Source organism: Ambystoma mexicanum, chromosome 7q (genome assembly GCF_040938575.1).
Source record: "Ambystoma mexicanum isolate Mex_15411 chromosome 7q, UKY_AmexF1_1, whole genome shotgun sequence".
Lineage (NCBI taxonomy): Eukaryota > Metazoa > Chordata > Amphibia > Caudata > Ambystomatidae > Ambystoma > Ambystoma mexicanum.
Window position 1 is genome coordinate 76242784 of NC_090941.1, and position 23182 is coordinate 76265965.

The 23182-nt window shown below is 46.4% G+C and overlaps 1 protein-coding gene across 3 annotated transcripts in view; it reads left to right on the forward strand.

Moving 5' to 3' along the window:
- TBL1X (transducin beta like 1 X-linked) overlaps positions 1-23182 on the forward strand; it is a 943441-nt gene that overhangs the window by 734567 nt on the left and 185692 nt on the right. For all 3 annotated transcript variants that reach the window (XM_069640382.1, XM_069640381.1, XM_069640380.1), the window contains exons 8-10: positions 16569-16710; positions 17410-17473; positions 22450-22547. In XM_069640382.1, coding sequence (XP_069496483.1) covers positions 16569-16710; positions 17410-17473; positions 22450-22547 — 304 coding nt within the window. The remainder of the gene's footprint in view (positions 1-16568; positions 16711-17409; positions 17474-22449; positions 22548-23182) is intronic.

Here is a 23182-nt window from a genome sequence, read left to right on the forward strand (position 1 = left end):
CAGTCTGCTTAAGTCCTTCAGCCCTCTTCTGCCTGTCTTCAGGTCTGTTCACAGGATCAGCTCATCTCCTGTCCCAACCTTCTTTGCCCAGTCCTTAAATAGTAGTTGGGCATCTGCACTAAAAATCAAAACCAGCTGCAAAATTCTGCCGAGGTCATCTGTCATTTTCTTCCAATCGGAGCATTAAAAGCAATAAGCTGCTGAAGTCACCTGTCATTTTCTACCAGTCAGAGCATTAAAAGCAAAACGTTGCCCCTTTGATCATGCTATGCTGCACTGGAAGTGTTGTAGTTCATTAATGCATTGTAGTTTCTTAAAGAACTACTTTCTCACTTTTGTTTCCTATTACAGGGACACCTGGCACTCTTCCCAGAAAGTCTGTACTGCGTTTTAGAGACGTAGTTTACACTTTTGTTCTCGTAGTTATCAGGTTTGTTTATATTTAAACAGCCACAGCGTTCTTCTGTCAAGGACTCTTGGCACTCTTTCCGGAAAGTCCTAGAGAGCAGTGGGTGGCTTTGTTCATAGAAAGACTATAGTGTTCCGGCCTCAGTGTCACTGGCGCTCATCCCAGTTTCTCGCACAGAACACTGCTTTAAAATAATTGTACCTTTGCTAAGGCAGATCTCACGTTAACTAAATATGAAAGCATTTGCAGCGAGGCTGGATTTATGGCTCAAAAATATGCCGCTTTAAGCACAATTGCATGTCACTGCCTGAAACCCAGGATGCAATGTATGGCATTGGCGGCAATTCACCATCTCTATTGCGGTATTTCTTGCAAAAGGGGAAACTTAAATTAAAATGGAATATTACAAAACAATTTTTAGGACCATTATCCCCTACTTTGGTCTGAACCCCTTTCTCCTCAGATACCCGCCCCTTGTCTATTCTCTTTTGCTGGTTGCATGTTCCTTGGCTTTCACAACCTGTTGCTCAATTATCCAAATGGGTACATTTGAAGAGGGGTTGGATCATCCGCTTCTGGTGTTGCATGCTGTAAGGTGACTTGAACCCTTATCCTCTATGATCTAGAAGAGGGCTTTCTGGGGTCTCATAATCCATAATCATAATTTTTTGGTGCAGAATCTTGGAAGTAGGCAGGTGAGTGAATGTATCCACAGGGAGTGCTAGGAAGGGATCTCATTATTCCGGATGCTCTTGTTCCTTCTCCCACTGTCTGGTTCTGTCTAGGCTGAGCAGGCCTGGTAGATCCTTCTTGCTCTAGCAGATGGTTCTTTCCCCACACCTCAGTTCTTAATTCATCACCTGATGTTCTTACCTCTTGTTCTATGTCTCTGATATTACTACCTGATCTGCTCTGATTGCTCTGCACACTGGTGCTTCATTTGATCCTCTTGCTCCTTTGGAGTTTGTTGACTCTGTGGTATCTCCCCTTGTTGTCACACTTTCATCCTCCTGCATACCACCTTCACTACCAATGCATGGTACTCCTTCCCCGACTACCACTATATCACAATATTCCTGTGATGTTCATCCTCTTTCTAACACATAGCCTCTGATTTTATCACTACCTCCTTTTATGCATGTGTTTCACCAACTCTTTCTACACTGTGATTCCAATTTCTTCCTGACTTTCACTACTGTCCTGATGTCCTCAACACCTCACAGAATTATCGTCCATCTGATGTTGGTCCCTCCTCTGTCACATTTTTAACTCATATCACCACCTCCATTATTTCTTCTTCTGATGATGCCACCTCCTCTGCACTCCTGCCACCTTCCTACTCCCCTCTGCCTCTCAAGCATCTGCTTCTTCCCCCAGTTTCTAACCTATTGCACACACAAGCCACATACTGCTGCAACTTACACTGAGCAACTGGAGCTGTTGGTGGTCTTCCTTCCTCCCTTCCCCTTCTTTCCTTCCCAGAGATTGTTTGCTGTCCCTGAGCACACCTAAGGTTTTGATTTTGCTCTGCTTACCCTCCCTGGTGCTGCCTGCTCTGAGCTATGATGTCCTGTGCGTCCATTGTGTGAATTAGTCACTGGTAAACTCACAAAGTTAGCTTTGTAAATATGTTGTTTCGAAGGGGTTGTGTCCTCCGACGTATTCCTCATCTATGACGGGTAATCACCACAGCTGTGCTGCTTCGGAAAATCTTTCGGTGTCTGAGTCCTACGTCGATACACTGTCCCTCGAGCACCTGCGTCGAACCGACATCACCGGATGTTATAAGTAGGACGCCGGACGCCCGTAGCCTCAGTTCTGTTTTTTCCGCAAACGTGTTCGCTTCGGAATCTCGGCGCCTCGGTTCTTCTCCTGATTGAATCGGTTCTTCGAACTTGGTGGTTTGTGAAGTATCATGTCTTCGTCTTCTACCCCGTGGTCGGGCTTCAAGAAGTGTGGGGACTGCGGTTCCAAGATGTCGCTTACGGACCCGCACGACATCTGCTTCTGGTGCCTCGGCGAGGAACACGCCACCAATGGCTGTGATGAATGCGGTCTTTGACGTCAAAGGCCTTGCGGGAGCACAAGAACAAGGTGATTGTAGATAGGGTTTCCAAACCCCAAAAGTCGAAATCCGCTGGGCTTTCGACCGACGATTTGAGGGGCAACTCTGTGTCGGCGTAAGTCCAGGGGGTCTTGGTCCTGGAGTGGTTCCCACCATTCCTCTGCCTCTTCTAGGCACTCTCGGAAGCGCCGTCACCAGTTGCTTTCCCCGTCTTCGTCCGAGGACTCCGCCAGACGGCGGGTAGCTTGTCCCAACAAGCATTCATCTCTGGCGGAATGGGACGCAGGAGATGATGGCGATTTTTGAATCGCAGGGCTCCGTTCCGTCCGCACCTTCGAGAGAAGCGGACAAGGAACGCGCTAGGGCCACCGCTCGCACACCTTCGGGCTCGGGCTGTCGGCGTGATCATCGGGAGCCGTCGAGTTCCCGATCGGACAAGGTAGATCACTCTAGCCATGCCCATTCCAGGTCCCGGTCCTCGACGCCCTCAAGACTGTCAGAGCCTGTGAGGCCTTCTAAGAAGGCATCAGTGCCATGTCCGCCGAGGGGCGCTCTCGAGGCTCTTCCTCCGAGGAAGTCATTGACTCCATCGGTGCCGAGGCTGTTGAAGGACACGCTCGGGGATCCAGCCTCGAAGCCGTTGTCGAAGCAGTCGGCGCCTTGCTTGGCATCGACGCCGTTTCCGTCGATGCCCTCTACGCCTTTTGAGGAGGCTTTATCGGAGGTGCCCCGGAAACCGGTGGAAACCCTGAGGAAGGCACTGAGTAAGTCAGCGAGGCCTGTGTCTGAGCCTTTTTCTGTACCCTCATCTAGGGATTTATTCCAGCCTTTGGATTATATCTCAGAGGTGGATGAAGGGTCAGATGTGGAAGGGTTTGTCCCTCCTGAGGTTCCTGACGAACTGTTGTCTGGTCATAGCCAGATGGAAGACCTGCGTCAATCCTTGCATGACGCCAGTGGTCTGGAAACCTCCCCATAGGTTGAATTTGGGAGGCCTGAGCCTGGTACACACGACAAGTCTTCGTACAGGCGTCTCATGTCGAGCGTGATTGACTACTTGGGGTGGTCTGCTCCACCTGTGGATTTTCTGCAGGATGACCTTACAGATATTTTGGACCAAGGTCCACCCACTGACCTGGTGTTGCCATTTTATATGGTCTTACAAAGAAGGGTGGTGGCAGCTTGGACTGCTCCGGAGAGTCTCCCGGCAGTGAATAAGTCGTTGCTGAAAAAATACCATCCAGCCACTTGTCTTTGCACCCCACTACGGAGAGTTTGGTGGTGCAGGCAGCTATGGCCACAGCAAAGCAGGCGGCGTACCCTACCATTCCTCCGGATAGGGACGACAAGCACTTCGACGGTTTTGCAAAGAAAGTATTTTCACCTGGGGGTATGGCTTTAAAGGCAGCCAACTCCGTTTGTGCCTTGGCAAGATTCACGCACACTTTGTGGAATTGTTAATCTTTGGCCGCTGAACATATTCCCGAAGGGGAGGAACGGGATGGTTTTCTTGCCCTCGTTCAGGATGGCAAGGATGCCATGTGTGAATCCGTTCAGTCGGGTCTGGATTGACAGACTGTGTCAGCCAGTCCATGGCGGTGAGCACCGTGATGCACAGGTTTGCGTGGTTGCAGAAGTCGGGGTTTGCTCCTGATGTACAGTCCAGGCTTCTCAACATGCCCTTTGATGGGGACCATCTTTTTGACAGAAAGGCTGACGAGAGCCTTGAGAGGTTGCAGACCTCCAAAGCTGCAGCAAAGTCGTTGAGCGATGCAGTTCGCCAACCTCCACCTTTTTGTCCTAGGGGACAGCAATGGAGGGGAGGTTCCTTTCGATACTACTCGTCCTTTAGTAGATCGAGGGTAGGTGCCAGTCAGAAGGGCCAACGTAGGAGTACCAGAGGTGGAAAACAAGGTACTCGAGGTGCCAAGGCCGCTTGCGCAGTTGCCTCTTTGCCCTCAGGCACTGCCGCAGCCGCTTCAGCTCAGTCATGAGGCCATGTCCCATGGTTCGCCGGTTGGGGGAAGGCTGGCACAGCATCTTGTAGAATGGCGTGCCATTACTTTAGATGTGTGGGTTCTGGAGATCATAGCCCACGACTACTGTCTTCCATTTCGGCAGAGGCCTCACGACAATCCACAGGGAAGCTCTCTTTGAAGGGTCCGGATCCGCTCCTTGCGCAGGAAATCAAATCCTTGCTGGGGAAAGGCGCCATAGAACTGGTGCCCGTAGTGGAGAGGAACAAGGAATGGTATTCCCCATATATTTTTATCCAGAAAAAAGACGGGGGATTGAGACCCATCATGGACTTGCGTGGTTTGAACAAGCTCCTCAGGAAGGACAAGTTCAAGATGGTTACTCTCTCTCAAGTCATCCAGGCCCTTCAACTTCAGGACTGGTTGGTGTCTCTCGACCTCAAGGATGCTTACTTTCATGTGCTGATTCATCCCAAGCACAGGAGGTACCTGAGGTTCGCGGTTGGCTACTCGCATTTTCAGTTTCGGGTCCTGCCGTTCGGATTGACCTCCGCCCTGAGGGTCTTCACCAAGCACATGGTGGTGGTGGCAGCGTATCTCAGGAAAGGGGGGGATTCACGTCTACCCGTACCTGGACGATTGGTTGATCGGGGCACGCTCTCCGGAGCAAGTCCTGGATCATCTGTCGGTCACCTGCCACTCCCTTCACAGGCTGGGCTTCTCCCTCAACTTAAAGAAGTCCCACTTCACACCTACCCATCGGCTTCAGTACATCGGAGCAGTGCTCAACACATCCCTGGGGCAGTGTTTGCCTCCCCAGGTGAGGGCTCATCCCATTCTGCAGATGGTGAACAAGTTTCAACATGCCCAGAGTCTCCCGGCGTTAGAGTTCTTGAGGTTGCTCGGCCTTATGGCATCCTGCATTCTACTGGTGCCATAGGCCAGGTTGTGAATGAGATCTCTGCAATGGGCTCTCAAGATGCAGTGGTCGCAGTCCTCCGGCAGGATGTCGGATCCCGTTCAGGTGCCGCCCTCGGTCACACAGGATCTTCTGTGGTGGGCCATCGAAAGCAATCTGATGAAGGGGGCTCCATTTTGGCTACCCTGGCCGGAGGTAATGATCGTGACGGACGCATCCCTCACGGGATGGGGAGCACATGCCAACGAGTTGACAGTCAGCGGTCGTTGGTCTCCGTTGGAGTCCAGACTCCATATCAATCTGTTGGAGCTGAGGGCCATCAGGCTAGCTCTGAAGGCTTTTCTGCCGTCTGTGCGGGGGAAGAATGTCCTGATTCTGACGGACAATACAGTGGCCATGCACTACTTCAACAAAAAGGGGGGGGAAGGTAGGGTCTCTCCCACTGTGCAGAGAGGCGATGCAGCTTTGGTTCTGGGCCATCCAGCAGGAAATTTCAATCTCTGCAGTTCATCTGGCTGGAGACGAAAACGAGGTGGCAGATGCTCTGAGCTGGCAGAGTACGGTCTCTCACGAGTGGGAGCTGGCTCAGGAGGTTCTCTTGGAGATCTTAGCCCTTTGGGGGACCCCACAAGTGGATCTCTTCACCACAAGTGTCAACCGGAATTGCGAAAGATTCTGCTCGTGGGAATTTCCTCCAAGAGGAGCCTTAGGAGACGCGTTCGTAGTGGAGTGGTCCTTCCCACTGCTGTACACATTTCCTCCAGTCCCCGTCATTCCACAAGTGCTGCAGAGTTTACGAAGGCTCGGTTCACAAATGATCCTCATTGCTCTGGCTTGGGCCAGGAGAGCGTGGTACCCGGACCTTCTCGACATGTCCATCTGCCCTCCACGCTGTCTTCCCTACCAAGACGATCTGCTCTCACGGGAGGGGGGTCGAGTTCCCCATCCAGAGGTCAAGTCTCTCAACCTTCATGCTTGGTTTCTGAAAGGTTGAGGTACAAGGATTGGGACCTCCCTGAAGACGTGATGGAGGTGTTGCTTTAGGCCAGAAGGCCTGCAACAAAGTCCCTGTACCGTTGCCGTTGGAGAAAGTTCTGCGACTGGTGCAGGGTAAAGAATGTGGATCCTTTTTCATGTGCCTTTCCTGTGGTTGTCTTTTTTGCTTTCGTTAGCCCACAAGGGCCTGCAGGTGGGTGCCATTAAGGGTTACCTGGCGGCGCTGTCCATATTTAAGCGCTCGTCTGAGGAGTGTTCTTATTTTAAGATTCCTTTGATTTCTCAGTTTCTGAAAGAGCTAACTAATGTGTTCCCACCGTCACCTTTCCAGGTGCCCGGTTAGGATATGAATTTAGTTCTTAAATTCCTAATGTGAGCTCCGTTTTAGCCCTTACATTCTTGTTCTTTGAGACTGTTGACCTTTAAAACTGTATTTTTGGTTGCGGTTACTTCCACTCGCAGAGTGAGCGAGTTGCAGGCACTATCCACCAAGCCCCCTTTCAAAGTGTTCCATAAGGGCAGGGTTGTCCTTGGGGTCCGTCCTTCTTTTCTTCCGAAGGTTGTGTCAGACTTTAATTTGAGCCAGAAGGTCATTCTTCTGGCGTTCTATCCTCCTCTGCATCCTGGTAAGGAAGAGGAGAGAGGCTCCATAGGTTGGATCCTGGGAGAGCTTTAAGTTTCTACATCTCACGCATTTCCCGGGTCAGAGTGGATGATCAGCTCTTTGTTGGATACGCTGGAAGGCGTTTGGGTCAAGCTGTTACTAAGCAGACCTTGTCCAGATGGATTATCTTGACAATCTCTGAATGCTACCGTCTGGCGGGTAAGGACCCTCCGGTAGGCTTACGGGGCCATTCTACTAGGGGTGTGGCTGCCTCTACTGTTCTGCAGAGGGGTGTAACGTTTGTGAAGCAGCCACATGGGCCTCTGTCCATACTTTTGTAAAGCGCTACTGCTTGGATTCTATCCATGGGCATGATTTGGCCTTTGGCAAGGCGGTCCTCGATTCTGCAATTTAATTGGGCATTCTAAATGTCTAAATTCTTTGGGAGTCTGTCATAAATGTGGAATACGTCGGAGGACACCATCCCTTCGAAGAACAAGTTGCTTTCTAACCTGTTAACGTTCTGTCGATGGGATGTTCCTCCGACGTATTCCACATCGCCCTTCCAGCCTGCCCATCTACAGAGTTTCTTATGCGGTTGCAGCTTACATTTCCGCAAGGCTTTCTGTAGTCGTACTGGCAGAAGATTGGTGACACACGTTCTGGGAAAAAACTACAACTGAGGCTATGGGCGTTGTGCGTCGTATTTATAACATCCGGTGACGTAGGCTCGACAGAGTCCCTCGAGGGACAGCGTATCAACGTCATCGACGTAGGACTCCAACGCCGAAAAAATTTCCGAAGCAGCACAGCTGTGGTGATTAGCTGTCATAGATGTGGAATACGTCGGAGGAACATCCCATCGAAAGAACGCTATCAGGTAAGAAAGTAACTTATTCTTCTCTTTTATGACTAAAAGTTCAGTGAAATTGAAACCATTTTGCATATTCATAGGACCACTGTGTGTGCTTCAGAGGTCCTTATACTATGGCAAACAATCCATTGAATACATTTAAAAACTACCCATAGTGTGATTTATGTGTACTTAACTTAAGTATTGTAGCCTTTACGTAAAAGTAAATTGGGAAATCTAGTGAATTTCTAATCCAAGATATAAGGGAGAAGCAAATCTTTCCGCAAAGCTCTCCAGCCATGGAATCATTGCCAACACAGTGGTGGAATCATTGCCAACACCTTATCAGGGTGCTCCTTTTTGGCTCCCTTTTAATCTGGCCACAGTCTCCACTGATGCTTCTCTGTTGTTATGGTGAGCCCATATGGGCCAACACCCCACCAGAGGCCTGTGGCAACCCGAAGATAAAAGCCTACAGATGCAGATCTTGGAGCTCAGAGCAGTGTTTTGGGCCTTGAAATCGTTCAAACCGCAACTTCCGAACATGGTGGTTCACATGTTCACCACCAACAAGGCCACCATGCTTTATATCTAAAGCAAGGCGGTACTCACTCTCCAGTACTGTCCAGGTGACCTCATGCTCTATGGAACTGGACAATATTGCAAAACATGTTTCTCCTCCCTTTCCATCTGCCAGGGATCCACAACACTGTTGCAGATTCCCTCAGCAGGAGCTACGATCAGGTCACCAATGCGACCTCCAACAGGGCCAAGTTCTTCATATATTCTCCCAGTGGGGATGCCCCAAAATAGACTTTTTCACCACAGCACAGATCTCCAAGTGCCTCCAGTTGGCCAGCCATACCTTTAAGAGGGGAGACAGGGGAGGCCTTCATGTCGTGGGAAGGTTGGTTTCTCTATACATTTCATCCGCTTCCACTTCTACTGCAAGTACTAAACACTCAAAATGAGCCGTTGTAAGATGATCTTAATCGCTCCAGCATGGCCGCACCAAATTTGATACTCCGATCTACTTAACCTGTCGGTTGCTCTTTGCATCATCCTGCTGCCTTTGTCCAGAGACGGAGCATTGTTACTGCATCACGATCAAGCGTCACAAACTTTGAGGGCTTGTCTCCTGCAGCCAAAGAATTTGGATGCTTCATATTACCTCTGGAATGCAGAAAGTTTCTTGCAAAGGCTAGGGCACCTTCTACATTATCGTGCTACAAGCACAAATTGAAAAGTTTTACCATTTGGTGTCAATCGCAACATCTAAACCCTCTTCGAATCAAAGTTGGGCAAGTCTTGCTATATCTCCTAACCCTGGCAAAAGCAGGACTAGCACACACACCCATTAAAGTACATTTAGCGTCCATTTCTCACTACACTTGCACTACAGGCCGACCTTCTGTGTGGTCCCACAGGCTGGTTAAAGAATTCCTCAAGGGACTCTCCCAGGCTATTTATCCTGTTAAAGCTCCAGCGTGGGAACTCAAGGTTTTCTTTCCACACTAATGGGCCCTCCGTTTGAACCTCTTCACCAGGCTCTGTTGACCTTTCTGTCATAGAAGACCACTTTCCTGGTGACCATTACATCTGCCCTGCGTGTAGGAGAGCTGTAAACCCTCTCCTGTAAACCGCCGTACCTGGCTTTTCACCAAGCCAAGGTGGTGCTCTGCACAAATCCTTCCTTCCTGCCGAAAGTTTGCTTTTACCAGTTTTCTTTGGTGCTCCCACTTCTCCAGCTGAGGAAACCTTACGCTTGCTGGATGTTGCGTGTGCTTTATTTATTTTGTATCTTCATTTGTAAAGCGCACTAAACCCGTAGGCATCAAGGAACTGTAAACCACTTACAAGAACATATAAATACAAGTAATGTAGATGATTAGAAGTTAATGGGTTTGTTAATACAAAGGTTGAGTCGAATCCAGGTCATGCAGTAGAGTTTTGAGTTGCTTACGGAAGACCCTGTATGATTGTTCCGATCTACCAGTGCCATGGCTTCTACCACAGCATTCCGGGCTGGTATATCCCTGCTTGACATTTGCAGGGCTGCTACGTGGAGGTCTGTTCACACCTTCATAGGATTCTACTGCATTGACAGGGATTCCAGGGAGGAGTCCTGTGTCTGCGATTCAGTGCTCCCCAACCTATTTGCATGAGGTGACTGTTCCAGAGGTGAGTACAATTGCTTCTGTAGAGCTATGCCGCTTCCCATTGGCCGTGTATATGTACTGCTGTGTAATCATATTCATGAGCATGTGAATCCATGAAAGATCCAAGCTGGAAAAGAAACAAGTTACTTACCTGTAACTCCTGTTCTTCAGCATTGGTATTTTTCATGGATTCTCATGAAACCCTCTCTCCTACTCCTCTATGGCTGTACTTGGTGCCTACTGCCACATTGCGTATGCTTCCAAATCTGTAGATGGCCACCAGGGGTGGCGCTAAGGACGACTACTGTAATTGTAGTATGATCCAAAGTGACAGCAATCAGCTATATAAGTGACAGGCAGTTTAAAGCTTTAAAGCTAAACTGCTTTAATATTACAGAGGATTCCCAGCCTGATAACTGGGTTTATTCATGAGCATGTGAATCCATGAAAGGTACCAATGCTGGAGAACAGGAGTTACAGGTAAGTAACTTGGTTCCATAAGTGGGATCGAGGTTATTGAGATAGTCAGGGGTAGGATCCGGAGGCCTGTAGATTATAAGAAAAGTGACAGGAAAAGGTTTAGAGAAGTGATATTCAAATGCAGGAAGAAGGGGACGGACTTTAGTGGAGAGGGGAGAATATGGACTTCCTCTTTGCTGATAATGGAGTCTCTTACCCGTTCCTGTATCTTATGCCTGTAACTTCGACGCAGCTTTCCCTTTACATCTACCCTGAAGTCCTTCCAGGCTCACCTCAGCTGACCTGTAAGGCAGATATCATATCATTTATTATTACATTGACTTCTAGAAATCGAGAGGTAGGGGTCCAAAGCACATTTTGGACTCTCCTCTGACCGAGCCCTCTCCAACCCTGGCTCAGTTAAAACCCTGGGTGAGAGGCTCAACCTGTGTGACTGAGCGACTGGGTGGCTTCCCATTAAAGACTAATGCCCACTGCCTAATTAGGCTAACTCCAGTCAATCCTGGCAGTGCTAGTTGCTAATTTGGTTATGTGCCTTTACTGCCCCTCCTACGTGGCCTGTCGCAATCATTTTACTTTCATTTGCTTTCTAGGCATGCTCTGGACAATCTGGGATTGATTGTCAATATACATGTAATTATGACGCAATCTGCAATTCAAAAGGAAAAAAAAAAATCACCCCACAGGTCTGTCTAGTTACGGGGAACAAATGAATGGTGGAATAATTGAGGAAATTGAGCTTTCAACTAGATAAGCTTTTTGGTTCAGCCCGACTCACCCTGCAAACATTCGGTAGCAGCAACTAAATATGGAGGCTGCAGTCCTATGCTAGAAATCAGTTGTCGTTATGCATTAATAACTCGTTAGGCAACATCTGCAGACTTGCAGTGTGTCAAGATCAGGAGATGAGATGCTCTATTCTACTAAATCTGCCTGTCAGAAGATGGCGCTAAGGTGTTCAGTGTCTTTCTCACACTCACTCGGGTATTTTAATTGCAAGCTGCATCTGGAAGTTACAAACACAGCACCATTTCCGCCTCGCAACTATTGGTGTTCTGGCGTCTCGATTCACAGACTTAATAGCTGCCGAAAATAGACCCAGTGGCAGAAGGTATAAGAAAAATCGAGCGAAGTTCATCCCCGTTTTTCACACTTCAAAGTGAGTCTTCAAATGCCAGCGAATTTAGAAAAGGATGAGCCATAAGAATGTGCAGCGAATGAGTACCCACAGCGCTCCCAGCGTAGCTACTGGCCAGGAAGTGCTGCAGATCTTGGACGTGGTGCTTGCAAAAGAAGTGACACCAAGCTTACAGTCCACTTTTGAGCACATCGTTTTCTTTCAAAATGGATGCCAAATACAGCCGTCCTGCTACGCTCTGTCCTCTTCCCAGTGGATAGCGTTGCTGGCAGGATCTAAAATGATGCATCCCAAGAGGGATGTATGTCTTAACTTCTTCTGCATTCACTTGGCCATACATTCACTTTGTTACATTTACCTTGTCAAACCTGTACTACTTCAGTCTTTCACTTCTTCTAACATTCACTTTGTCATTACAGGGGGAGACCCCCTGTAACCACCACTTCTTCTTTTCTAACCCATATTCTTCCCTGAACCCCCACCCCTCTTCACTTCAATCCTCACCTTACAGCTAACCCTACCATATGCATTGCCATCTTTACAATGTGAAGATGTAAACGAAGTATAGTTAAGTAAATATATGAAGTCAATGTCTGATGAAGTGAATGTAAAGGAAGTAAAGGGGGGATATAGCATTCCCTGTGGGCTTCACACTGATGCTGCAGAATGATCATATTGGGCAAAATCCTGTATTTTGATACTGAATCCCACCTTCTCTCCCCACCCCCCAACATTCAAAGGCTGGTCGTGCTCCCAAGTTTCTCTTTCCCCCCACGCGTACTGCCACATGATGCTTGACAAACCTTGTCTCCACCCTGAGATTGCTGGGAAAGATTAAGTGCAATAATTCATAGGAACTGCCCTGCCTTACCTTAGGGCACACCTCTTAGCATAGTCCTGTCTGATGATTTGATAGAAATAATAATGGGTCATAGAAATTACTGTGCCAATCTCCTAATTTTAGTAGAAATGGGTTAGAGGACTAAAATACAATTTTCAAAGGTTATGATGAATTACATTTGCTTTAGGTTGATCTGTATGTTGAGGATAGGCAAAGCCCATCACAACACTTTGATCACTTCCTCATCTTGCCATTGCTCACCACTTCTCCCATAAATCTCTGATCCTAGCAGGCTTTAGCAACCTATATATCAGAGAACCTGCAACTAGCATCACTTTAGCCAGTAGTTGCGGAGGAAAACTCAAATGAGGTGGCCTGCTGAAAAATAGAATTAAAGTCTCTCTTCTAGGTCCGAAGTGCGTCATCTGGTGGCATATGTGATCCAGGGTAGTGGTTGCCAACCGCGCAAGCTGCGTGGGAGGTGCTTGCATCTGTAGCTCTCGAGGCCCTGTGGGTGCAGTCCACGTGTATGATGCCCCTTATGATGTCCCTTTTATGTCTAGCTTATTTTTACCCAGCAGAATGATGGGCATAGCAGACCTCATCAATATCTGATATTGGGGCTAGGCAAAATTACTTTTTAAGAGTTGCGGGTAAGCAAAGCGACAATATATGCATGTCTAGGATTTGTCAAAATAGTGCACAGACAGTGCTTTCAGTATTCCCATTACAGTGCCAAGCACTGGAATACTTGGAGGGCCTTTACATTTCTCAAACGAGCATTCACGTTGAAAGCTGGTTTAGAAAGCTGGCAATATATTACAGCATCAAAAGCACATCCTCGTGTGCCTTTTCTTCAGTCTGCTGGACACAGATGTCATTGCTGGCATGACTGACCTACCCATTTGTTCTGTGGGGTTCTGTGGGGTTCATTACAGTTGAATTGGGTGACGATAAAAATCTATTAGTGCTCAAAATATGTGAAATCCAGCATATTTCACTAAACAAAAGTGTGGTATTACTGTTATATCAAATTTGTCATTGCTTTGTCCTGAATTCCTCATTTCTAATTCATAGGTGTTAATATTTGCAAATGTAATGGTGCTTGAAATTATTAAAATCTAACATGGTTACTGCAAGAAAAGGTGATGTTAAAAAAAATATATAGTCTTCATGGAGATGCAACCATTTTTCAAATGTGACAAATCACTTGAAGAAGCACACCCAAAGAGAATGTTTGCTGGCAGATGTGAATGGCTTCACCCAGAAGAAAGGCTGTCATCTTAATGTCGAGTGATGATGGATCCTAAGAAGCCGAGTGGAACTGACTTTGAAAGTCGCTTTCTGTTGGACTTAGCTGGTCATGTTCCAGTGGCGTAGTAAGTCTTCATGCCAGCGCCGTGCCAACTGCAGACTGCTGGAGGGAGGACTTTGCCCCCTAAAATGTGACCTAGCGGTAATGCCACCCAGGAAACCGTTAATTGGACAGTAAGGAGAAGGCAAATTCAGGTGAGTGGAGCGTGTTGGAGGGCAGGAAAGGTGGGGGGTCACATATTGTGCAGCGATTTAAAAGGGTTGGTGTCAATGGTCCCCTCGAATCGGGACCAGTGCCTGTACCATGGAGAACTGCCAGTGTTTGGCAACTGATAATTGTCATGGACATAGTGTGTTGGTGGGTTCTACGTTTGTTTTGCCAAAGTAAATTCCCTTCTAATTTACTTAGATTTTTGTTCCACATTTTTTTAAATGGTAGGGGCCCATGGCCCCCCACCTCACTACTACCACCCCTACCCTTCTATGTCTCCTAACCCTAATAAAACATAACAAATGACTTCCTCTCAAAGTAATGTTGTAAATTGCAATGAAGTAATTTACTTCAGCAAAACAATGGTATACGGTTGGTGGAATATTGATGGCATTCAAACATGCTTGTGGCGTTTCCCTCCATACTCTTCGTGTCAGGTATGCGAGTAAAGTATGAACGGTCTCAAATACCCCATGAGAACCTAGCCTCCCCAGTATCTCGGTCAGATGCATCTCTGTTCCATGCAGTACACTACTACAGACACCATATAGCAAAACTGCGGATATATGACCCTTGGTATGTCACTTCTTTCGAGTGGAGGACTTTAACTTGCAGTATTGATTCCTAAGTCAGTCGGATGTAGATATTATGACTGGGGTCTGAAGCTTGCAGCGTTCTACAGGTTTTTTGGCCTACAGCACCTATGATAATTCATCCGTGTCTATGGGCTGATGGGGAGTTGAAGACCAAACCATCTTGGAAGGCAAAGGATGCAGGTCCTTGAAATATGGCTTGCTTTTTTTCTTTTTGGTTTGTGTGTGTGTTGAACCTTAGACTTTGGTATGATTGCTTGAGCTGAACTGCCGTACAAATAAAGGGTGGGCTTAGCAATGAAGTCCATTCTCAAGTGCGATTCCTTTTGTGGATGCCTACCTTGTCTTTGATCCGTCTAACACCAACAGCAAAACCCGGCTCCCACCTCCCCCCTACCCTGGGAGTTTTGCCACACAGTCTATTGTCACTGGCATCTATGCAATATCAACAAAGTAGAGACTGCAAAGACTACACATTCGCCAGACCCAACAAGAGGTGTCAAAAAGCACAACTGGCATGATCACATGTGTGCATGTTGGTTTTTGGAATGGAGCACTTCTGAAGTTTAGCACGATTAGCAGAGACCACTTTCAGCGTCAGAAATACCCACATCATTTCATTGATACAAATAAAAAAATCTCCCTTTTCACCCTTGCATTACAGGCAACATTACAGTATCAAGACACTGGATGAAGTGATGCCTTGCTTGAGAATAGTTTGAAGGGAAGGAAATGGAATTCTGGGGTTTTTCAATCAAAGTGTTAAGATGGAAAACACTACAGAAAGTCAAAGCCTTTTTTTACACTAGTCATGATTGTAACATATTGCAAAGGGTTATTGGCAGGTGTTTGGCTGGGTAAAAACATGGCTATATTTTATTTATTGAATTGTTGGGATTTAGGTGCCCCACACAACTGTATTGGCAGTAATGGTTTTTCAACCTGATGTTTCTACAAGAAGGTCCCAATCTGTCCACTTTGCAATGGAGCAGGGTGGCAGGGAAGAGATCAGAAAATTGTAGCATAAATGCTTGCATCGACCATGGTCCGGAATGGGTAAAAAGTGAAACTAGCAGCATATTACATTAAGTCACTGGAATTCCTTATTGTAGACACTGAAGAAATGTATTCTCCTTTTCTTATGCAGATTACAAATGCTAGACAAGAGCAATGGATAATAGAGGACACTAAGTCAGACCAAAAAGGCCACTTTTATGACCGGATTGCAGAACTTATTCTGGTTGTTTTGTCTTCTATATCTTGGGTTGGAAGTAGGCACAGGACATTTTAGTGCTGAGATGAGGGTCTTCGGCAGGGTTGCCTTTAAAATCCTGCATGGCTTCAGAAGCTTGCGGTGCTGCACAGTGTAGCAGGTGCTAGGCAACAAGCCGCTCTCTACATTCAGTTTCTAATTGTAACCTGGTGGAAAAGTGTCTGGCACTCAAGGGATGGCTGATACTCGAAGCAGTTGGCTGGGGATTGAACGTGTATGCATATTTTTGGTGGTAATTTCATTTGATATGTGATGTACCTATCAACAAAACATAGAAACGTATAGAAAACAGCATTCTTCAAGCAGGGAATCGTTCAGATGTTTGGCTTGCGTCACCCATATTTTCTTGGAGTGTGTGTCTCTTCCTGCACTGTGTGGTGTCATGGTGAGAATGATGGTGCGTGTCTGGAATGTTTGTGCTTGAGTGTGTTCCAGCCCGGGCAGTTGGAAGCTGTGTTGCCTGGGTGGTTGGGAGCCAGTGGGCGCCGCTCTAGCTCTCATTGAACTTATCCTGTTTGCTACCTTGATTGATGTAACTTAATAAAGAAGGCTTGATGACAGCTACCTGCTGCCTCCAAGATACCGGATTTGCAACAATTTGTTTCTATTCTGGAAATGAAATGTTTTCGGTTTTATGTCCCAAGTTTAACTTTCACTATTTTAGTTAAAGACCAAAGGGCTAAACCACGTTGCCCCAGTAAGACAGCGTTCCGATGTACTCTGCCTTTCTGTTACAGGTCGGGTGACTCGACTGCTAGAATATGGAATCTGAATGAAAACAACAACAGTGGCTCCACGCAGCTTGTCCTGAGGCACTGCATCAGGGAAGGAGGGCAAGACGTCCCCAGCAACAAAGACGTGACTTCGCTGGACTGGAACGTAGGTTTCCTGCTGCATTGAACGCTGTTGAGCCGTCCAATCAGTTGGCGTATGAGCGATGAATCTGCTGCATGGGGCAAGGCCTTGGGAAGCCCTCTTCAAAGCAACTCTGATCCCAGTTCATGTGAAACCCTAATCAAATCCCCTGCAAAGCATGGCTATCAAACAGGACTTGTGCTTTGTGACGGCTATACCAGGCTTCCACCCAAGCAGCAGCCAGCAGATGGGTGCCACTTTGTATCAAGGAGCATCAAATATTTCAATAGTGGTGGGGCATCAAAAGGACCCTTTCCCTAGAGTGGCAAATCCCTCACAGCAGCTTTGCCATCGATATGTATGACTGCTATTAATGAGCACTGGAGCCAGCCATTCCAAATAGCTTGACTGTTTACAGGCCACTGCAGGGGGGTTCTTACTATGCTTCAGCAGCGCAGTGTTGCTTGGTAAAGAAGTTAGGCTGCTGGTGTCCAAGAGTGGATCTCAAGCATGTTCTCGCTCATTTGAAGTACCCAGTTGAAAACTAATCAGCGATAAAGGAGAAATTCATGTTACTTTTAAATTAATGGGAACATAATGGTTACCACAGCAGATGGATTAATGTAACTCTTGCTGGCACAATATTGCTGCGTCGTATAGCTGGGTTTGAGTTGGCCACTCCATACACTGCATCATTAACCTTTCCCTTTTCCCCACCGACAGAGCGAAGGAACGCTGTTAGCGACCGGATCGTATGACGGCTTTGCACGAATATGGACAGAGGATGGTAAGTTTTGAATATGGCCTTAACTACTGCCTGGATGTGGTGGACGGAGTAAAGCCTAATCTGTTTGGTGCCATTCGGTATGGACACCGACCAGATGAAAAAGTATACCATGAAATACTTCTAGAATTCCCAGAAGTTAGCGACAATCGGAGGAAGCATTTCTGTACATACAATGTTGTGGGTATATTGTCCCAGTCATGGGTTACTTGCTTGTTCTGCCTAGGATATCTGTGCCTGGCTTATGAGCCCCAACAAGGTTTGCGCCTGGATGGAGTTGCTTGTGCTCATGTGTAGAGGGAACGTGCCCTAATGGTTCAGGCTGGACAGCTACCTTTTAGGTCAAAGTGAAGTCTGATTTGCAGCTAAACGGCTCATCAACGTGCATGCGAAGAGCTAAAATAAATGGATCCTAATATTACCAATCAAATTCCTAGTGTCGAAGAATCGCTGTCTCAAACATTCCAATGTGTACATTCTCAGTGCATCTGGCAATGCATTTTTGTTTTATTCTGGCATTCTAATGCTGCATACTTTGCCAAATAATGTGGTCCGCACAAGCGGTTGCACTATTAATAGTGCAGGTGAGTCACTGTTCTACTTTTAGAATGCTCTCCATGTAAATAAAAATATCTGCTGCTCATGTGAACGATATTACTGGTCATGGATGGAAGCCCAGTTTTACTCGTGTACGTGCCGGTGCGCATGTAGCAGGAAGAGGTTGTTCATTTATACGGCACACCACTGCCATGTGCATGGTCTCCAGGTGCTCCCCCGACTGTAAGAAAAGTGGGTTGGTTAGTGAGAGAGAGCGGGATAGGATGGAGGTTGTGCTAATCTCTTAATAGATGTAGAACCAGACAAAACCGGTGTCTGTGCGTGTAAGCATTCTAGGTGTGCTTATGTTCACTGGGCTTGTTGTTTCCATAAATGTGTCATCTAGTGTCTGAGATTTTTGTTGTCTGCAGATATTAGTTCTGTAGTATAATTAGAGAGGGGTGTTGGTAGTTGTTTCACTAGTCCTCCGGGCATGTGTAGTTGTTGAATGGTGTGAGGGTGTGCAAAAGACAAGGGGTGGATTAGTTGGTTTTGGGTTTCTGTGTGTTGAGTAGTTTTATTGTTGGTTGTTCATTTTGTATTGTCCGGTGTTTGCTTTGGTCCAGGTGTATGGTTTGTAGAGGTGCACACGTAAACGACAAAATCAGTACAATTCTAGTGTCTAAATTCCTAAGCAGCTGATGGCAAATCAGTATAGTTTTAGTGTAGCTAAATTCAAAATCAGCATTAACCAAATCCTCCCAATTCTAGTGTAGTTAAATTCAAAGGTGCTGGGAACTAAATTGGTTGGAATTATATTGTGATGTCATTTACTTTCTTTTCTGTAGTCCTATGGATGGGGAGTGGGGGTGCTGAAGTTCGGGGTAAAGGAAAACTGGAATCGCCCTTACCACTGCCTTGTGCTGGCTGCCCTGGGGTGTTCCTGTAGGACTGCTATTTGGGTCACGTGACCCCCAGCAGGGGTTTTGGGGGAATGTTTGTGGGAGGGCCTCGAGGGATGGGAAGCAGGAGTGCCCTTTTTAAGGTTTAAATTCAATGAAGTTATGGGATATGGGGTTAATGAAAATTAACGGCACAGGGGTTGGAATTAATTAAAATGAAGGGCAGAGGGTCGGGGTAAAATTAAGTTTAAGGGGCAATTGGGCTTTTGGTGGAGGTACGGCCAAACACCCTGGACTTACCTGCTGCTTAGAGTGCAGGGCTCTACCTGGCGAAGCGGTGGGAAGCGAAATGGCTCCCTCTCACCTGTTTAGATTATTTTTTCCATTGTAGCTGGTAGGGCCAGCAGCGCAAGCCGGGGGTTGAAAGGAGGTTTGAGTGAGGGCAGAGGGGTCGGAATTAATTAAAATGAAGGGCAGGTGGTCGGTATTAAGGAATTAAAATTAAGGGCGGGGGCGTCAGAAATAATATTAATGGCAGGAGATAAGGATAAAAAGAAGTGCATGGGGAGGAGGCTTTTGGCAGAGGTACAGGCCAATCGGCCTGGACTTACCTGATGCTCGAAGTGCAGGGTTTACCTGGCGAGGCAGCAGGAAGTGAAACGCAAAAGATCTCAAATGCAAGGTGCTGTTGTATAACAGTGTCAGTGCTGGATTCCTGAAACCTAAATGCGGGGCTGTGTGGGCTAGCAACATATAATCCGAGCACTACTGCAAAGTAACTTATTTCCTTTTTGCTCTTTTTAGACCATGTGGTCTAGAACTAATCAAATAAACAATCATTCAATCTTCTGACTCAGCCTGGCATGGCTACCTGCTACCATCTCCAATCACATTTTCCTCCCATGATGTAATCTTGCCCAGATGATAAAACATAAGCATTGTTGTATGTCCCTCACCGCAAATAGTTCCCACACTCTCCTGCAAATCAAAACTAAAATGGACTTTGCGCTTTAGCGTCCCTCCCCACACACATGGTCACAGTGTCATTCTTGATATAGGCAAGTTTCTCGCTCTCTCTCTCCCCCTCCCTGTTTTTTGCCCCTCTGTGCATGGTGTGCGAAGGAGAGATAACGGATCAATGCCTTTTACTAGTGGGAGGAGACATAAGGGACTGGTTTGGGCCTTTAAATGGTCAGGGTGGGGCTTAGTAAAGGCTGGTATAACCCTCACCAGTGGCCTACAATGCTATCAATTTGCACATATCCAGAAATATCCAGAATTTAAAGCACAGGTTGCTTGTGATATGCCCAGAATAATATAATTTTCTTTAGCCGGCATTCGAACCCATTTATACAGGTTGCAAAGCCAGCAATTTACCCATTTAACACGTATGGGTGTAATATGGAGCACACTTAAAATCTTATGGGTTTGGAAATATATATTTCCCTTTCTAAGTCCAATGAAGCCACCACATAAAAGGTGCTTTTCATAGCCAGCACAGGGTAGGGTGCTTATATTTTACTGGCATTTTAGGCTACGTGTTATGTTACATGGTTTATATACTTTGCCAAATTGGAAAAGGAGTAGGGAGAAGATACTAGAAGGGGAAAGGCAGGTGAAATGCCACAGTCCTATAGCTGGGTGATATAGAAGGGGGAAAATGAATGTTTTGTGACAACTTGGGTGACTGTGGATCCATTTAAGTCATGGGTCTGCAACCTGCGGCTCTCCAGATTTTTTAGAGTACAACTCCCATGATCCCTCAGCATTGACTATGCTGTGTAGGGCTGATCAGAGTTGTAGTTAAACATATCTGGAGAACCAAAGGTTGCAGATCCCCAATTTAAGTGAACCATAGATGGGGATTGCCGAAAGAAAGGTATATTAGAGACATATTGGAAATGAAACTGGCTACCTATGTGATCGCTTTAAATGAGCAATGGGTAGTTCAGAATATTTAATGCTTTGCTGCACGATGGGCTCAATGTGTCAGAATCATGGTGGTTTTATGATACTCTTATGTCTGCACTTACCTTGCACTTGCCACCAGCTGGCCCTAGTATTTATTTGTTCTACTTACCCTGTACTGCACTTTCCCCCCCTCCCTTTCCCCTTGCACTTTTCCCTTTCCCTCCACCCATGCACTTGCGCGATCTGAATGACACCTGGCCTAGTAGGATCGTTGTCCGTCTTCCCCTTGTTCCCCCCCGCTCCCTGCCTTGTTGCGCCTTGAAACACTTGTGTATAGGCACGTTACAAATGCCATATCATATCATACCTTTCAAATTTTACATGTAGCAAACCCAGATGAGTAATTTGGCACTGCCAAGCCTGGAGGCCAGATGTGGTGCAGTCTATGATGGTGTGAAAGCTGAACATAGTTGAGGAACAAATGAATGTGCAATGCCCCTATGGATCTATTGACACATTCTAGGATATGCTTCATTCCTATATGTAGAATGGTGAGGGGAGAGATGGTGAATGTACTGGTAATATAGGAGTGGGAAGGGACTCTTGCCGGCTGCAAGCCAACCACATATGTGCCTGTGTACCCAAAGCTCAGAACTAAAGGGCCTGTCAGCTCTGTACAAGCAGCTCTATAGTAGTGATAAGTGGGTGACCCTGAAGTCACTTCAATTTTATGGTGGCTTCAATATGCTTGTTCCCCACTTATGACAAAGGCCAGAGGCTGCCTGAGTAGTCATTGGGCCTGTAAACAAACCCTTGAAGATTCCTGTGACTTTGTGAAGACTGGACACCTTCGAGTTGGCTGCTGGCCTCCACCGGAAATCTGCATATAAACCGCCCCTTAACTAATTCTTCCCTGAGCTGTAATTGCCTTGCTTTGGTTAACAGGTCACAGTAGGTTGAACCAGATAACTTTGGAAAAACTGTTCAGTTTACTGCTCAACCTGCTCTTTGTACAGCAGAGAATAGTCCTCATGCCAGATTTTCAGGACAGTCTTCAGGCCCACATTTGGGAGATTGGGTTTGAACCAAACATATTTGCTATAAACTCACCAGTAAGAGAAATTACGTTGTAAGCAGCTTATACCTTTGGAATCTCTTTTAATAACAGGCAGGGTTCATTAAACCTTGTCAACATACAAATGAACTTGCCTCAAAGCTGATTTGCAGAAATACACACTTTCCTAGAATTAGCGAAAACCAGGATTTGGGCGGTAGGTAGCATGGGAAATTCCTCACAAAATCCTTGAAAATCCAAGTGGGATGACATTGAAAGCTGTGGAAAAGCATTTATTTGCACACACACCGACCTCTACACTCCTTGCAGCTGTAAGACAATCGTGTTGGTCTCCCTTGAGGTACATCGTAGACGCATCTTGTGTGCATGTCCACCCCCCCCCCCAAAACAATGCTTAAGTAGTATCTGATAGTAAATTAGACATGGTCCATTGTAACTCTTAGGCCATCTGTTATACAACATGAGGTTGGTTAAAGATTTCCTGTGGAATATAGTAGATGAACGTTGCAGTTTGTCATTGTAACTAGTTTTCCATTTGTGATCTTTTAATCCAGGTAACCTGGCAAGCACCCTAGGTCAACATAAAGGTCCCATCTTTGCTCTGAAATGGAACAAGAAGGGCAACTACATCCTCAGTGCCGGAGTGGACAAAGTGAGTACCAGAAAGTGTCCTTTGAAGTATTGTTGGAAGGATGCAATGTGCTGAAAAACTGGTGCTGTGTGGCAAGAGACGTATAAAATTGGCAAATATCATATTGGGTATTTTTGTGAGAATGTATTCAACCCATTTTTTCATTTATGTGGGTATGTGCAGGGATTGGGTTTGAGATGTTTTCTTGGCTGATGTCATAAATTGACATGTGTGCAAAATGAACTGCATCATCATCTTGCATGTTGGTTGGATGTTGTTGCGGGGAGAGTTTAGCACCTTTCTGCTTTTAGGCAGGGTTTTAGGAATAGAAGTGACACAAGTACAGTTCAGTGTTGTAGATTTTGATTTCTAAACTCATTTACCAATTTGTGAAGTGCAACCTCTCCCACAATCTGATCAGTAGAGTTAGTTGTGGGGTAATCTAAATGGATATCAATTAGAAATGTCTCAATTAGAAAGTCAAAATACTGAAAGATAATTATTTTTAACCAGATGCATAGGTGTCTGCAACCTTAGGCTCTCTAGATATTTTGGTGTACAACTCCAGCATAGTCAATGGTGAGGTATATGGGTGATGTAGTCCAAAACATCTAGAGAGACACAGGTTGCAGATCCCATACTCTACCGGTTAAGAG